The sequence below is a fragment of the Maylandia zebra genome, linkage group LG8, assembly GCF_041146795.1.
Source record: "Maylandia zebra isolate NMK-2024a linkage group LG8, Mzebra_GT3a, whole genome shotgun sequence".
Classification (NCBI taxonomy): domain Eukaryota; kingdom Metazoa; phylum Chordata; class Actinopteri; order Cichliformes; family Cichlidae; genus Maylandia; species Maylandia zebra.
Genome location: NC_135174.1, coordinates 16,773,144 through 16,791,617, shown reverse-complemented (window position 1 = coordinate 16,791,617; position 18,474 = coordinate 16,773,144). Strand labels below are relative to the sequence as shown.

General features: G+C 39.0%; 1 protein-coding gene across 1 annotated transcript in view; it reads right to left on the bottom strand.

Moving 5' to 3' along the window:
* The window catches only part of LOC101480347 (protocadherin-15), a 214,916-nt gene that overhangs the window by 127,387 nt on the left and 69,055 nt on the right, over nucleotides 1-18,474 (bottom strand). Inside the window, exons 13-17 of the mRNA XM_076887498.1 lie at nucleotides 14,130-14,336; nucleotides 9,951-10,085; nucleotides 6,843-6,992; nucleotides 6,491-6,582; nucleotides 5,879-5,980 (exon numbers count right to left, since the gene is read on the bottom strand). Coding sequence (XP_076743613.1) covers nucleotides 5,879-5,980; nucleotides 6,491-6,582; nucleotides 6,843-6,992; nucleotides 9,951-10,085; nucleotides 14,130-14,336 — 686 coding nt within the window. The remainder of the gene's footprint in view (nucleotides 1-5,878; nucleotides 5,981-6,490; nucleotides 6,583-6,842; nucleotides 6,993-9,950; nucleotides 10,086-14,129; nucleotides 14,337-18,474) is intronic.

The following is an 18,474-nucleotide window of genomic DNA, read 5'->3' as shown; positions in this document are numbered from 1 at the left end:
TTTAGTACATCGACAGCCATCTAATGCAAATAATCAAAGCATCTTATTGCAAACACAGGTCCCAAAACTCATTATATAAAATCACCACGGCTATTTGAAGTCCATTTAAGAATGGATAGTTTTCATCTGCACTGCGTGAGCTAGCACTGACCAAACCATCAGTGCATCAGTAAGCTTTGCGCATTTTATTTTATTAGAATTAATTTCTTATTAGTGTTGTGGCCCACAGCGGCAGACGGAAGATTGTTTGGATTAAATTGCAAAAACAAGTGCCACCACTCTCATAAATTACAATCTTAAATACTAACCCTACATTAACAGGTTTGAAAAGCTTTATTACACCCATTTCCTGCTTTTAACATCAAGCTCGACCGATCATGAATTTAAGAGAAAAAGAAACTGCAGGGATTTAGCTTGTGTTTCTACTTGGTGAGAGTGCTGAGTTTCAGCAAGGGGAGAAGCGAGAGATTAACTCCACTCAAACTGGATCATCGATTGAAAACGCCAAAGAAACCCGGGTCTAAACAATAGCCCACAAAATCTGTTTACACTCACAACTATAAATAAATAAAGAACTACATGAAGGCTGGAAAATGTAAGCCACCAGAGAGACTGAGAGCCAGCATTTTATTAGCACAATTCAGGCATTATTGATGAAAACCGATTGACTGCAGATGATTCAGACATGGTTTATACTGTAACTGAGACTTATTTCGCCTTCAAGTTTGACATCCTAGAATTCGGTCACAGATATGGTTGTATATGAATGCTTCTCCTTGCAGGCACACAAACACAAAACCACAATCTGTTCTTTTAATCACCTACCTTATGTTCTTTGACACAAATTAAAAGAGAAGGCAGATGCTTAATCTCGAGAACAATGGTCGGCACACAAATTTATAAGCAACTGACCTCGCTTCAGCTTCGAGTCACCATTCAGATCGATGGGAAACACAAATAACCTGTTTAGACTTTTAAAGTTTGGTTGTCCAACAAATCATTATTCAATTAAGTGTCAAGCTATATATTTAATGTTTTTGGCATTAAATGGCAGTTCTAAGCAAAAACCCATGGACTCCTGTTTAACATTTAGGCTACCCTCAACACATTTGTTCACAAGTATGATCAAATTAGCATCAGGTTCCTGTAGACAATGTAGAATGGACTGACTACTTGTTATTTTCAATGCAAGCCAGCAATACAAACCACAAACCTCTCCCTAACCCTTTCCACTGCTCAATGAGAATGTGTGGCACATGAAATGTAATTAAGACTCAAAGTTTTCCAAAGCTTCAATACCCAATGCATTCATGTTTGCACCTATACAGTACCATGATGATGAATTTCAGATCATCAAACTAATTTCAATATTAGAAAAAGACAACCCGAGTAAATACAAAATGTCGTTTTTAAATCATTTTATTTATAAATAGTGACAAATTATGGAAACCTACCTGACCCTTTGTAAAAAAGTAACCCCAAGCTGATAAACAGCTGATAAACAAAGTCATTGACATCTATCATTCTAGAAGGGGATAACCCAAAGGCGTGCCATTATCTACAAACGGAGAAAACTTGGAACAGTGATGAACCTACCTTAAAAATTCCCTCAAATCACATTAACAACCCACTCAGGAGGTCACAAAAGACCCCAGAATGATATCTACAGAACAAACAGGCTGCTTTGCAGATTCAGGCCCTGGATAACTTGTAATTGATGGAATTGTGAATTCTGCTCTCAAAAATTGAAAGTTTTTGGAGTGCCCTAGTCAATGCCCAGACTTAAATCAGATTGAGATGCTGACCTTAAACAGGCCTTTCATGAAAATCATCCAATGTGGTTGAATTAAAATATTTCGGCAAAGAAGACTGGGCTACAATTCCTGTGATCCAGTGATGCGAGAGACTCATTAGCAGTTATTGCATATGGCTTGATTGTAGTTCCAGTTATTAGGTTAGGCAGGTTTGGATAATCTTTTTTTTTTAATTAATAAAGTGCATTTCATATTTTCTCTGGTTATCTTTGTCTAACATGAAAATTGTTTGATGATCTGAAACTGACGATCTTCTTGGTGTATGTCCTAGTATAGTATTAATCTTGACATAAACAGGTAAACTCCAGGGCTGGAAAAAAACTCTTGTTTCTTAAAGCTGTCTTCAAACGTCTCCATAGAAAAGTTAAGAGCATTAAAAAACATTGCAGCCTGGTAGATATAGTCTTGACCTCCCTTTTCATGCTAACTGCATGGGGCTGAATTTTTAAATGCTTACCTGACTGAATTGCTAAAAGCCAAGGATAATCTTTGACTAAAAGGCAATTAATACTGGTGGTTATAGCTGTTGGCTTTTTTCACCTCAGCTAATTAAAATTACTGAACTGGACCTTTTGATTGTGTATATGGCGTTGGTGCCTTTTGATGCGAATTAATTTATCAGCTAAATGTAAAAAAAACCGCATACACATCACATTCAAAGGTCTCTGCTTCAGTTTCAGTGAGTGAATTTTTAGTATTCTTTTTTTCATCTTACTTAGCACTAATTAGCAAATATTGATGTCTGGGTGATGCACATATACAGTCAATGCACCTTGTTAACTAAGCTTGCTAGCTGTAGTTGATAAGTCACATCACTTGTGCTCCCTTTCATAATTCACTACATGACACGTAAGGTACAGTAAAAATGATCTCTTTTTTGCAAATTCACTTTTTATCTAACATCTTCATCTGTGTTATCTTCTCTCTCTCTTGTGGTGATTTATTTCATTATTAAAAGTTCCAGACGCCTAACGCGATACTTTAAAAAATGCTCTCTTTTGTTTTTGTTAGCTGCCATCATAATGAGGACACAGCTCATTCTGAGTCCAGATTTATAGTTTTAACAAATCTGTAGCACAGAGAGATATTGATTTGTCAGGTTACATTTTCAGCTGAGATAAACGGGGGTCTGGGGAAATTTGGGGACAATCTCCATGCCAATCACTGGAACCACCTCAATCTGCAGAAGTTCACATTCTATATTGATTTGGCAGCTTCATGGCTAGAAGGATAAAAAAGGATTCTAGTTTTGGAATGACTGAGAAATATTGCTCCAGAAAAGCAATGTGGCATGCAAGCCATACATTATTCTTGCTCTACACATTAGATACTATCAGTCTTGCTGAATTAATGTATTAGAGTTGGTAGGTTGATTCAGAGTAAATGTGAGGGCAGTAAGCAGGTCAGAAAATGCAAAAAACTTTAATGCTTTATAAAGTACCTGAACTTTGGAAGCTTGAGATGAAAGGCATTGCACGTTTTATTTTTTACATTATTTACATTTACATTAGCTTCCCAAAATGCAATCAGAAATGTTACTACTGTTTGACGTTAATAGTAAAACACAAAGCACAAGGGCACAACAGTGTCTGATATCCAGAGGTAACCCATATGGTCTGGATATTTCTGATGTTTCTGTCTGGTAAATTTAACATTGTGAAAGTGTTATGGCAGTAACCTCTATGATTTATTGTCTAAGTAAAAATTAAGTTACTTCATCCAATCAGCGCAATTTCTCCAATGCATAGCAACCAAAATCACAAAACGGCCAACTGCAATTTAGGAAATGTATTCTTAAATAATTTCTTTACGCTAAAACCAAGCAAAGGTTGCGTTACAATTATGTAACATGTCTGTGACAGGTCAGGCTAATAAGACGCGAGCTAAAGTTAATTTCTTGCTTCCAACTGTTTTGGAAGTCTTTCTTCAGAGTTTATTAGATACTGTACCTTCAGTATGAGACAAAATGAGAGAACTGTGTGTATTTAAACATGTGGCACAATACATTTTTTGCCATTTATATGAAATTTATCAATTGATCTGTCTGAGATGCAGGTTTCCCATAGTCACAGTTGAAATCTTCAGTTAAAAATTCGCAAGCTAAAGTTTAATATTTGCATTTGAGTGTTCATTTCCCAAACTACATGTACAATATTACCTCTAATCAAAATGTCAACTATCAAAATACATTATTTATTTATTAATGAAGCTCTTACCTTATACATCATAATTGAGCTGAGCTGCACTGTATTCTCAAATCTTGCACAAGCACCAGCACATACGTTTGCATACATAATAGTGCATGAGCACAGTGCGTTATTCTGTCAGAGCTGTGGGAATATCTGAATGAAATTTAGGTGCAGATACTTTATTTGGAGTGACACTACACTACTGATGCTGCACACTGCTGATACACAGACCTTACCATATGCAAAAACGTTCATTTTACACCTTCCAGCATTTTAACCACGTCTCAGGGGAGCTGATTGAATACAGGTGCATTTTTGTCAGGTTTCTAAAGAGAGCAGAAGTCTCCACCTGTGCCCACTGACAGTTCAAATTAAATGTCCAAGTATTCAATCACATCCTCAAATGTATTTTATAATCAGAAATTCAGATATATCTCCCACTGACCTGCTCATCTTACATCAATTTAAAAAGACTGACTTCCTGTTATAGCAGCCTGCCTAACAAATGATAATCACCTGGGTATTGCCCTGTTCTTTTTCCTCAAGCGGTGTGTAAAGGAAAAAAAAAAAAAAAGAGTCTTGATTAAATGTTTCCCCATGTTTGCACCCAAGTGTTGCTTTTGTTCTGTGCTTCTCATTTGTAAAGCAGGGACTCGGCTTGTTTGTCCTTTCTACAAGGACACACAGTGTTAATTTGTCCTTTTGCTGCGCTATTCCCAAGTGCAGAATACAAAGAACAACACCCATCGAGTATCAGAAAGCTGTGTGGTGATGTAGATCAGCGAGTATGACTTTTGTTTTCATTGATGCCAATTACTCTGATGCTTTTGTGCAGTCTTCTTTATGGTGTTCCTCTATCTGATGATATACAACAAGACAAGAAAACAAACAAAAAAACAAAACTAAGTGGAACACAAAAAGAAGGATGACGTACATCAAAAAGTCTAAGCGTAACTGTTATACACAAAAGCTCATGGCTTGCTCCCAGTGAGTCTCTTTTGTTTCTTGCGTCAAGTTGCAGCATGGAGCGGCACAAAACACTCAAAAAAATCAAACTCTCCGAGAGTGCAGCTGCTACATCAATGTGTGTTCCAGTGGGTGAGTGGTTCAATGGTTGGATTTGCTTCTGTTCTCAAATATTGTACGGTAACTGCTTGAAACTAAAATTTCACATCTCTGCCAGACTATAGCTACGCAAATCAATACTTACAAAGAGTTTAAAATGTATTAGGAGCAGCTGCCTTTTCCATTTAATAAAGCTGGTTGGAGAACGGCAGGGAATTGTGATTTGCTTAAAGTTATGGTCCTTACTGATTCAATTAATGATGTAGAGATGCAGAGCAGGAAACAGGATAGAAGAAAATATTTAAAAAGCCGTGTTCCCAAGTCTGTCCGTACCCCTCGAAGGCAACAGACCATAGTGCACTACATTTGCTTTCTACCTCTCTCTGTGGTATTTCAGATGCCACGTATGTCAGTATTTGTTAAAATCGTTCCTTTTTGGAGTCAGAGACAGTATAATTTTCTCTCTGCTCTCAAGAAGAGGGTGTCTTGAGGCACCCTTTTATTCTGCATTGTTTCTTCCCCCCCCTCACACTCACACTATCCATTTTCTTGTTTCAGACTCCTTTTCAGCTCTATTCCGATTTAAAACTATAATTTAAGATATATATATTTCTAAGAATGAAAACAACTTGTCTGAAAATGGCGAACAGAAAGAGTGACAGGAGAGGGGTAACAAAGTGGGAAGCGACAGACAGAGATGTGCCGTGTCTGACGATGAGTGTGGACGCTCCGGAAATCTGATGACCTTTTGAGTTTCATCACCAGACAGAAAGAAAATACCCGGCGAATCACAAAGTGAGAAACCCCTACCTTCGGTGGGGTTCAGGCCCGTTGTCCATGGCTTCTACGGTCAACGCATAGCTCTGCCCAACACTTAGCTGCACGCCTGGTGCCACAGTGATGATCCCACTGCTGTGGAAATAGTTACATTTATCTGATTATAAATACTTATCACACTTTCATAGTGGATTTTCTAACTTTACCTGAGCTATTCAAGAAAATCACCAACATAACTTCCATTATGCTATTATTTCTAACATGCATAGTTTGCAAAAGCCTGACAATTTAACTACTACATTTATTTGTATTCTCGATCCAATGTCTAAAGCACTTATACCAAGCAACATCTTAAGCAGGAGTTCTATCCACTGCAATGCTGTGTTGGTTTGCTGGCAACCTTAAGGCCACAATAAATCCCAAGTGACTCATTGTCATTGTTAGGCCTATACAATTTTTTTTATTTCCGCATAGATTGGTGCGGGCGAGCGGTTTCACCTTTTTAGAGCCTTTATGTTTAGCTGAGCGATTAATGGTTACTGCTAGAGATTTCACTCTTCAAAATTGCAACAAAATAGCAAAGAAGCATATTCCCTCAATGCTAAAAAGTAAATAAAACAAAAACAATGCCACTCATCAATTTACCTGTTGCCTATGACAAAGTGTCCTTGGTGACCAGCCAAAATCCGATACGTGATGAGACCGTTTTGACCTGCATCGGAGTCAAATGCTGACAGCTAGGAAAAGACGCATACACACACACACACATACACACACGCACACACACACACACACACACACACACACACACGCACGCACACACACACACACACACACACACACACACACACACACACACACACACACACACACTCACAAATGTGATTCATGTCCAAACACTCACAACATGCTCCAAGAAAAGCTTTAACGAATCATGCTGCTAAAGCTGCCACAGACTAGATGTGTTATTAACCTGTATGCGTTCGACAGTGTGTACCTGTAACACGGCTTCTCCAGGCATCATGTCGATAAACAGGTTCACATTATAGGAAACGTTAGGAAAGGTTGGAGTGTTGTCATTAGCATCCAACACTGTTATGGCCACGGTAACTGCAGTGCTCTCCTGGACACCGTCTGATGCTACAAGCTGAGACAAAGGCAGAAAAAGAAACAGTTAACAAAGCAAAGAGCCAAAGTGTTCCTTCTTTTAAAAAAAACACAGTCTTGATTTTGAGAGGCCTGCTGATGAGAAGGCGGGTGAACTATGCACTGAATCTGTGCTTGACATCTTGAGTTTCCTTAACTTTGTATTTCTCTTAAAAAAAATTAAGGTGTAGGATTCTTTTGATAACAAGAATAATAATAACGTTATTTTTAAATGACGTTACTTCATTAGTTTTATCTTGAAATACTGAGTTGGACCCCCTTTTTTGTCTTAAGTACAATTCATTGCACAGAATCACCAAGGTGTTGGAAATATTAAGCATAGACTTTGGTCATTGAGGTGATAGCATCACACGGTTGCTCCAGATCTTTGGGTTCCACCACAACCCAAAGGTGCTCTATTGCATTGAAAACGGGTGACTGTGGAGGGCACAGTGAACTCATTATCATGTTCAAGAAACCAGTTTGAAATCATCTGAGCTTTGTGACACAGAATATACGTTAAAAAATCGGTACACCGTGGTCATAGAGGGATGGACGTGATCAGCAACGAAACGCAGGTGTTTAAACTACGCTCAGTTGGTGCTATTGGGTCCAAAATTCTGCTGGGGAAAAAATATATATCTCCCACACTACTACACCACCCCCACCAGCGTGAACCGTTGATACAAGGCAGGATGGATCCATGCTGTTTATGCCATATACCCTAAGCCAAGTTGGATGAGTTGTAGCCTCAGTTTCCCTAAGTGTCCCTAACCGAAAGGAGTGACACCTGGAGTGGTCTTCTTCTGCTGTAGACACTGTGCTTCAAAATTTAGCATTCAACAGAAGTTTGCAAAATACTCAATTTTCATTTCTATTCTATTCCATTCGGATGCTGTCTGATTAGAAATATGCATTAACAAGCAAAGAGATGTACCCAATAAAGAGAGTGTAGTTACAAGATGCTTCACAGTATTTACCAAAAGAAGGGACATTAAAGAATTACAAAATCTGTGTACAGAAAGGAAAATAATGGAAACTGTGGAAACTCTTTAATCAGTGCTGGCTGTCTCTAATTTAACCTACACGCAAGAGTACTCCCGGTAACTATCGCCATTTATAATGCATACATTTATTTAAAAATGCATATAAATAAGAAATAGCATTAACAGTGAGAGTTATGCTTAGTCAACCTCGTATAAAGAAGACTGAAAGGATACTGTACAATAAAGGTGAAGCTGGCTGGCTTTTGCTTACTATCAAGTGAGCAGTAATGTTTTTCTGAAAGCAAACTGCTGAGCTCCTCTAAGTAGAGCCTGTTCTTTATTATTGTGTTTTGCACCCTGCCACTTTAAAACATCAGTTTTTGTGGCTTCATAGGTACAAACACGAAAAAAGCTCAACTCGACATGAGAGAAATGTCGAAAACTGATTGTTGTTCAAGTCTTAGGAGCTCGATTAACTTAGATAAAATTAATCACGTTAAGTATGTTGTTTGTTTTTAAATCAACTTTAATGTCACAAGCATGTTTTTAGTCTCCCCTGTCCTTTAGTTCATGCTCTGAGATGTTCAAAGCATTCAAAAGTCAATTAAAGCGCTTCACATCCATGACAAATTTTGTTTATGACCGTGCCTGGTTTCATCTTTTTTTCCCCCAATGTCCCTCCACTCGCCCATAAATGAGTCAGTAGCAGAAAAATTCAAGCGAAAATGTGCATTTCAGCCATGTTTTAGAAATCATTCAAAGCGAATATCGGCAGGAAAGAAGTTTCTTCGCTGATACCAATCTTCTCCACAAGCTCATCTGCCAAGAAGCTGATTCACTCCTTCAAATGAAAATCACCCACCATTTCTCATATCTCTCTCTGCCTTGAGTTTAATTTCTCCTCCAAGGCTTCATGATGATTACTGTACACCTCTGCCTTTAAATCAATACACCAGGCCTTCTGCTTTTTCCATCTTTAACTCCCAAATTGCTGAATACACACTCAAGGACACATAGAGCCGCATACAGTCCCACACGTGCACACACACACACACAAACACACACTGCCAGAGTTACCAGCCTGAGCTTGTCAGATAACAGCTGCTGTGTGAAGTAACAATGCAGTACATCATATACTGAGATACATTTTGATACTCTGCTTGACATTGGGCAGCTTACATGCGCCCTACCAATGAAGACGCTGCTGGATTAGATTCCACTGATAAATAAAAAAAAAAAAAAAAACAAGGAGGGGAAAATGAAGAAAACGCACCAGGTAGACAGAAAAAATAGGGAAAGATGTGGACACAGAAGGACTGTAATCACTGTAATTAGTCTTGTTTGCTACATTCATTTCTACAGTAAGCAACAAAGGCATTAATTACTAGTGACAGTATAATAATTAATACTGTCATTTAAAACTCATTTTTTAGAAGCACTGTTAGGACAGAAAATCAAATCAACTTTTAAAAACATATGAAGGTTGAAGAAATTCCTTCCATGTTTGCCCTTTTCCTTCGCCTTCTCATGATTTTCTTACTTCAGGCCTCTCTATATGCCTCCCTCCACAGTCGGTGTGTTGTTTGTGTTCTCTGTAACCCTCTGCCCTCTTCTTTCTAATCTGCTTTTTTTGTGTGTGTGCTTCACCTGTACTCACATCCTCTGCATTTTCTCCACTCCTCACTTTATCTCGCTTCTCTCGCCTTACTGCTAAAATGGCTTAAATTCAGGCTCAAGCATAGGTTAAGAAACCCAAGCATATTTTTATTTTTCTGCGTATTCCTCTGATGTCATTTTATTTCCATTTTTCACTTCTTTTCGTGAGATTTTTTTATTTGTTTTTCCCAAGATCCCTGCTTTTATCTGACTTTGAAGGGGAGTTATTCAAATGCATTCAGACACTTATCTATCGCTTTTCCCCTCACATGCAAACACTTTGTGTAGTGCACACAGACATCAAGCCCATAGAGTACCGTGAATGTGTAGGAGTCTTGTGTCTCTCTGTCGACAGGCTGCACCAGAGTGAGGTATCTTTTGATTCCAGTAGCAGATACAGAGAAAACATGAGAATAGCTGTCCAGTGAGAATTGAAGCTGCGGATCCCGTGTCTGTTGAAGAGAGACATAACAACATTACAACATTTAACTTTTTGTTTTTACCCTTAAATCCTCTGCTGGGGGATCGCTTGCACTCAGATACCGTTCCCTCATGTCTCACTATCATCTACATTAATTACTATACATGCAAACCTGTAGTGAAGTGGGTACACTGGATTGGTTAAAAAAAAAAAATACACAGAGTTTCTGGCCAAGATGATAATTGATGGGCAAAAGTAGGCAAGAGCCAGCTTTCAAACTGTGTTTCTCTGAAATAATTATATTTAAACATTACAAAGCTGAATATATCAGTGGCAAAACACAGTGAATCCACACGCTTCATAAGCAAAACAGCTGTGAACAAAGAAGTGCTTGGACAAGAGATGGTTAAGAATATGAATGAAAAACATCCCTTGTGTTTTCTTGACATAACAATTTCTAAGAAGAGGGCTCAATCGGTGTGTGTCTGGGTGCTATACTCAGTGATGGAGAGGCAATCCTCATCCAAGCCCTCCTCTGACATTACCTACACAGTCATCTCTTCTGTGTGTGTGTGTGTCTGTTTGTGTGTGTATGTGCGCATGAGGGAGAGAGAGAGAGGGGAGCTCTCATTCCAGATAAGGCTGGCTCAGCAGGGTAGGGTGGGGTGGGGTGGGGGGGGGGGGGGGGCTGATAATGCTGTCGATGTAGCCGGTGTGGATATTGAGTCATAAATAAGCATGCACGTACACACAGTAGCACAGTTACAGGCGCACACAGATACTTGCATTTGTATGCGCACACACATAAATAAAAGTGATGGATGTCACATAAAAGCAATTAGGACTAATCATCATTGTTGGTGCTTAATGCTGGAGGAAAGGCCAGGGTTAGCAATATTAAAAATAACTCAATGTATATCACTTGACACACACATACACAGTCCCGGGAACACACACAAATGCACACATTATGCTCTCTAAGCCCATTCCAAGCTGTTGGGGTCTTTTAGAAAGCAGCGAACCAAAGCTTGTTTTTGTCAAAATGCCTATGCTACATCTTAAACAAACTAAGCTCCTGGGAATGCATCGGCGATAACAATGTTGCAGCACTGTAAATATCTTACATTACCAAGAGGCAATTTAAGAGGGAAATGGTTTTACTATCCAGATTCAGAGGGAAATTAGATAGGGCACTTCACACACTGCAAGCAAGGCACAAAGTCGAGATTCGGCAGAGCTTGAAAGAGGGCGGCGAAAATGGACACTTGAATAGACCAATCCCTCATTTCTGTATGGTATGATTAAATACTGTCACCATGCTTCTAGCTTTGTTTACATGATGGTTTAATTTTGTTTCTAGGCAAGAGCTGGTTTATTTACATGAGAGCAGGATTTTATATCAGTAAGGTAAAGAGATACAAAGTGCTTCTAACAGCTGACCAGAAGATAGACCCATGCCCTGATTGTTTAGTCATAGCTTTGGTAGACCTGTCAAGATCTAGATTTTGCGATATGTTCTACATAGCCCCGCCAGCAGCAAGGCATCTGAAGGTAATATACACTCACCAACACTTTATTAGTACAACTTGCTAGTACAGTGCCAAAATCTATTTTTTCTTTCAGGACTTCCTTACTACTTTGCGCTGGAAACATTTCTTTGAGAGTTCAGTACATATTGACATGTTAGAATCATTCACATTCTCTCGTGCTCTACTGGGTTGAGATCCGACGACTGTAAAGGCCATTTGAATACAGCGAGCTCATTGCCATGTTCAAAAAACCATTCACCAAGTTGAGCTGTTTGATATGACGAGTTAAACTGTTGGAAGCAGCCATCACAAGATTGGTCACTGGGTCATGAAGGGCTAGACATGGTCTGTAACAATCCTCAGGTAGGCTGTGGCATTTAAATGATGCACAGTGGGATGTGCCATGAAAATATACCACCACATCATTATATACCCCCATATCTTTCCTGAACTGCTGATCTAAGGCAGGATGGATACATGCTACAATGTTGCTTAATCAAAATTCTAATCCTACAATCTCAACATTGCAGCACACCTGGCAATGTTTTTCCAATCTTCCATTTTCCAATTTTGGTGATTAGAATTCACCCATATGAATTGTACCCTTAGTTTCCTGTTCTTAGCTGACAGAAGTGGTCCTCTGCTTCAAGTTCAAGAGATGCTCTTCTGCAGACCTTGGTTGTAAAGAGTGGTTACCTGATTTTTTGTTGCTTTTCTATCAACTTAAAGCAGTCCGGCCATTCCCCTCTAATCTCTGGCATCAACAAAGTATACTTGCTCAGAGAACTGCTGCTCACTGGATTTTTTCCTGTTTTTTGGAACATTCTCTGTAAACTCTAGAGATAGTAGCGTGGGGAATTGTCAGTTAACAGTTTCTAAAATATACAGATCAGCCTGTTTGGTACCAACAACCATCCCATATTCAAAGACCCTTAAATCACATTTCCTTTTGTCTGAAAAAAGATGTATTAGTCGTAAGTAGACTTGTAGTCAAGACCGCCTAATCCGAGACCAAGACAAGACCAAGACCAGAGGGTATCGAGACCAAGACAAGACCAAGACCAGAGGGTATCGAGACCAAGACAAGACCAAGACCAAGACCAAGTCGAGACGAGACCAAGACCGAGACCAAGTTGAGGCGAGACCAAGACCGAGACCAAGACCGGGACAAAAAAGACTAACTTTTGTGTGCTTTTGAGGGCTGACATGATGGTACTGACTGGCCCCAAAGTCATCTGACAAAACAGCGATCACCTCCAAAAACTGTCTAAAGAATGGGAAATATGTAACTGGTTTCAGTTATACTTTATATATAGATAAAATTGTAACATCAAACTGAAGATTATAATCCACAATGTGGAGGGATTTGAGCATGGCTGAGCCACTGTGTGTCGCTGTGTGACAGCTGAGCAGTGAAAGGAAATTAATTGAGGAGCTGCGGCTCTCGCTCAATGGGAGTCGACTATTCTGATTCACTACAAAGCACTCTCTAAGCACGGCTCTTAGAGCTAAAGCTTTTGCGCATGATACATTATTGAACGTTACACTGTGTGTCATGGATACTGTTGACTCCAAATCTCCCGACCACTATGTTGATCTGAGACAGCAAGACCGAGACAGCGAGACCAAGATAAGACCGAGACCAAAGTCCGTCGAGATCAAGACAAGACCAAGACCACGTAAAAGTGGTCTCAAGACCGGTCTCGAGACCAAGACCGGTCTCGAGACATCCAACTCTAGTCGTAAGTTATTAAAATATGTGCTTTTGTGGTCCTATGTAAGCTGCTAATCATGTCTGGCTAACCTGTCACTCAGTTTCCCTCTCTTTTTTGTTATTTAACAATGTTGCTGAAAACATGAGATAGAGCGAAGAACAGAGAGTGTTTTCAATCAGCAATATTAGCTTAATATGTAAGCTAGCACCTGATAAAACAAAATTGTAAAAATAAAATAAAATATCTGCTAGCTTAAGCTGTTATTTTCAATCCCCTGTGTGAAAAGTAGGCAATTAGATAACAGGCCTTTTGTCTGCCTGTTATCAAGGATGTGCCTTTCAGCAGTTGTATTATTTACAACAAGTAAATCAGTAGGATAGCAAAGAGCTTGACAGGCCTACAGAGGTAAATGATCTCTAATACAACAGGAAGTAAAAGGCTAATGGTCTGTTTTCATCTAGTATAGTAAACTTTAACATCACAACACCAATGAGCATTAACATAAGTGAGTCATGTGTCTGTTGTTAGAAGCACAGTCCTTGTTAACACCACTCAGAACTCTGAAGGTCAAGATAGAAGGAAAGCACCGAGCTGATACCTACAGGCGTCTTATTGAGTGCCAGCTATAAAAGAAGTAGATTCAACAGATCAAAATGTTGTAAGAGTTTTTACACATACTAAAAAATCCAAACCATTTTAAAACAGCTGCGTCGTTCTGGTTTTACAAGAACATTTTCATTCTTCACTCTGTTAGAATTTGATTAATTAGTAACAACAATATTTAGTTTTTGTTTTTGTAATCAATCACAGCTCTGTACATGTTCATCATACCTCCTCCACATCATTATCCAGTGCTATTATGGCCAGTGGTACAGATAGGCTGGCGCTGGTCGCTATGGTGGTTCCCACTGGCGATGCCTCACTGATGTAGCCATGGTAACTAGGCTGCAGGAAGTAGGGTGCCTGGTTGTTTTCATCCAGAACTTCGATTTGAAGGCTGGCGAAAGCTGGCAGGGGGTGGCCGTTGTCCTGTTCTGCCTAAAGGGGAGAGAGGAAAGTGTAATAACAACCAATTTAGCTTTGAATCTTCTCTAACTGACCAGCCATAAATCACGCTGCTAAGCCTTTATGTCTTTACAGTGGTTGACGAAATTACACACAGTGATATGACAGATGCTGCGACTACCCATGTATTACAGTTCCACATGCTGAAAATAGTAACAAGTGTGCTTTTTTTGTTTGTGCTGGTGATTCTGTTTAATCAGTCTGTCATTTTATGAAATGATTTCTCTAAGGAAATTGGTAAGTCAAGTTCAAAGGTTTAAGTGCTGCTGAAAAAGTATGAGTTGATGATTTATTTCTGAGTTCCAGTCTTTTTTTCTTTTTCTTTTCTTTTGTTTTTTTAAGTTTATTTAAGTAACCAGTAGAGTTGTATAGTGTGGCTTCTCTGCTATTTTACAAGTGAAAAATGCTAACATGGATCCGTAATGAAAGTTCAGCTACAGGTCAGGGCTAACGTACTAATTTGAGACCCGTTTTTTGTCTACGTTTGCTTACATTTTGGCAACGTAACATTAGAAGTATGTAGAACTGACAATGAGCAAACGAAAACATGCTTTTGAGAAATTGTCATTTTAAAAACAAGAATCTTTCTTTGCAAAAGCATTCCAACCCTTCATCCAGTGCATTGGCAGGCAGTAGAGCTTTTATTTGGAAAAACCTTTCATGATTCATCACAAAGAATGGATGCCATCTCAAGGTTTTTCTATAGATATTCTGTGGGTTTCAAGTCCACTCAAGTATATTCAGACTTGTGTCAAATCCACATGAGTATGATCCAGTGGCGGCTCCTGAAAAAAATCTCAGGGGGGGCAATTTTTATGATATCGACTAAAATGACCCATTTAATGAGTACATCAAACAACACAATTTTAATTTAAATTTAAAATGAACAACCATATTCTGGCCATTTGTATAGATTTGTAAAAATGAACAACCATATTCTGGCCATTTGTATAGATTTGTAAAAATGAACATGAACAGATTTTTTTTTTTTTTTTTTGAATGAATGAAAAATAACTATTGAAAACAACAACTGTAAACTGATTGGGGGGTGGGCTAAAGAGAGAAAGAGAGAGGGATGGAGAAAGAGAGTAAATATGGCCTCAAGTCGTGATCAATTGATGCCATCAAGTCGACTAAACCTCTAAAAATCCCTGGATTGTCTGAGGAATCACTTTCATCATGTCCCCGCATTGCTAGCTCAAAAGCACCACAAAACTTAATACAATCGATGATTTTAGATAAAATATGACGGTTTTTATCTACCTCTTCGTTGTGCCTTCTTAAAGCAATCCGATGTCCATCATCTAGCTGCGCCGCTATGCTAGTTTTCCCTAGCACAGCTAGCTTTACACTGTTGTCCATATGAACTCGTGAGCTTTCATGTTTCTTGATTCGTTCGGAGAGGTGCTTTAAGTCGGTTTGTCCAGATTGTGTCCACGTCAAATCACACTTGTCACTTTTGAACAGTATGCACGGGAAACAAAAAAGTGCATTAGCTGTTCCACAGCCTGTCAGCCACGACTTGCGCTGGAACCAACTCCGACAAAAAGTCCTGTTGTATGCTTTTGACTTCTCCTTCGTTGCCTGGGTTAGTTGAATTTCGGGCTTGTCAGGTCCCAACTCTTTAATTTGCAGTTTTTCTGCCATTGTCCTTCTGGCAAAAGGGTAGGTTAGAAGCGATCTAACCGAATTTGGGGGAGGCTGTGCCTCAACCGTTAACAATACCGCTGCCATCGTCTCTCTCTGACCTTATAGCTCACTTAGGCTACTGACTGAGGTAAAATTCTAGAACAGCAAATCTTCGCGCGTTTTCTGCAGGGGCGCAATTTTAAGCGCCCCCAAACCATTTAATTCAGCGACGCTGATAGGTCAAATATTTATTATTTTCCCCTGGCAACCATTTAATGATAGGCTATTTCGCTGCATATCAAGGGCGCTTTGACGAGCGCCCCAGAAGAAGAAAAACACCGTTTGTTGGTTGAACTTTAATGAGTCAGCTGGTGAAAATGTTAAAATACGCCTGGCTGTATATGGGCACACACATAGTAAAACTATCATTGATGAATTTTTTAAAAATATATATTTTTACTCCTCCACATTTGGGGGGGCGGAGCCCGAGCGCCCCCTATGGGCCAGCCGCCACTGGTATGATCTCTTAAAAGATGAACAGTTACTGTGTTTTGGTTTGTTCATATTCTTTTTAATTTTGAGCAGTCTCCGTGTCCCTAATGGTGAGAAACGCTCTTTTAGCATTATGATGCTATAACCATGCTTCACTGTAGGGATAGCATTAGTGAGCTTAATGAACACCAGTGCTTGGTGCTCATCAGGCAGAGTTCTTGGAGTTCATCCCAAATAGTTTTTGGCACATCGGATCATATTTTTTCCTCATGCTCTAATAATCCTTCAATGCATCTGGCAAACTCCAAACCAGCACTTATAAATCTTTCATTCAGAGTGGCTTGATGGAGTGTAGTTGATCGTTGTCCTTCGAGAAGGATTTTAAATGTTACAAGAAACATCTGAGGCGGTGACCACTGAGGTGCTGGTCACATACTGTATCTGACCAAAGACCCTACTTTACCTGTTATTGTTTGTACTAAAGTCATGAAACGTCCTTCTTTCATTTCACAACGGCAAAATAAATTGTTTTGTACAAATAAATGTGTACCAATCCTTTTAGTTTACCTCAGGTGGATTATTAAAAAACCAGTGTATTTCTGTTACTTTGCTCCCTTCTGTTGCCTTTCCTTTCATTATTTATTCATTTTTTTGAAAGAGCTATTAGTTGTAAAATTCTGTAAGTATGTGAGAGTAGTGTAACATATATATATATATATATATACACACACACACATACATATATATATATATATATATATATATATATATATATATATATATGTGTGTGTGTGTGTGTATATTAGGGGTGCAACAATACTAGTATCGATATTGAACCGTTCGATACAGTGCTTTCGGTTTGGTACGCATATGTATCGAACAATACAAAATTTTAAATTTATTTTATCAACTTTCCTTCTGACGATGCTGTCTGTGTTGAGCGCTCAGTGGATCTGCACTCGACAGTGCAGCCTAGGCGGAGTAGTCGAGTGCAGATTCACTGAGTGCAGGGCAAGCTAGTGAGACAGAAGTTAAGCTCTCCTTGCAACATGGCAAATTGAACCTCCCCCACCCTCATTCAGATGTGGCGTTTGGAACTATTTTGGTTTTCATGTGACGTATGACCCTGAAGGTAAGCGCGTCATGGACAAAACTAAAAGTATGTCAGATGTGCCACGCAATGCTCAATTACATTGGTGGGAACTAGTGCGTTAGCGCAGTTAGCTCGTTAACGTGTTGGCCGTCCAGCCCCACGCACGGGGCGATCCGCGGTAGCTCGTTAACGGAGATTTGCCGTGTTGTGGCGTTAACGTCATTTCAACGAGATTAACCTGAAAGCACTAGTGGGAACACAACGAATATGACTGCACATTTACGCCGACATCATCCTAGTGCAAAGACAAGTGGAAGCAGACAAAAACAACAAGCACGCATGCTACAAACCTTACCCGAGTCATTTAGACAGCCGTTAGCACATGATTCTCCTTATGGGGACCTGATATGTTTAATATGCTGCTGAGAATATAGCCCAGAAGAAGCGGATAGTATAGCTCTTATTTTGGAAAGAGCCATTTCTCTGTAATAAACTCTTTTCCAAAGATGAGTGATTCCTCAATCAGATAGATTTATTTATTTTTATTACTTTGTTGTTTCAGCAACATTAAATTCAAAAACTGAACTTTTGAGTTAAAATATATATTTATAATTTTAATAAATGACAAATTAAAAAGGCATGAACATTTTTTTTGTATCGAAAAAATATCGAACCGTGACACCAAAGTATCGAACCGAACCGTGAATTTTGTGTATCGTTGCACCCCTAATATATATATATATATATATATATGCATACTACTATAGCGAATGCTTTAAAATGACTATCATTTAAATGTCTTCATGGCAGACTACTTTTAATCGTCAGGAAATAAATAAACCTAATATAAACAGTCTTTATTAGGACTTAGAGATTTGCTGATCAACTTGATGAATA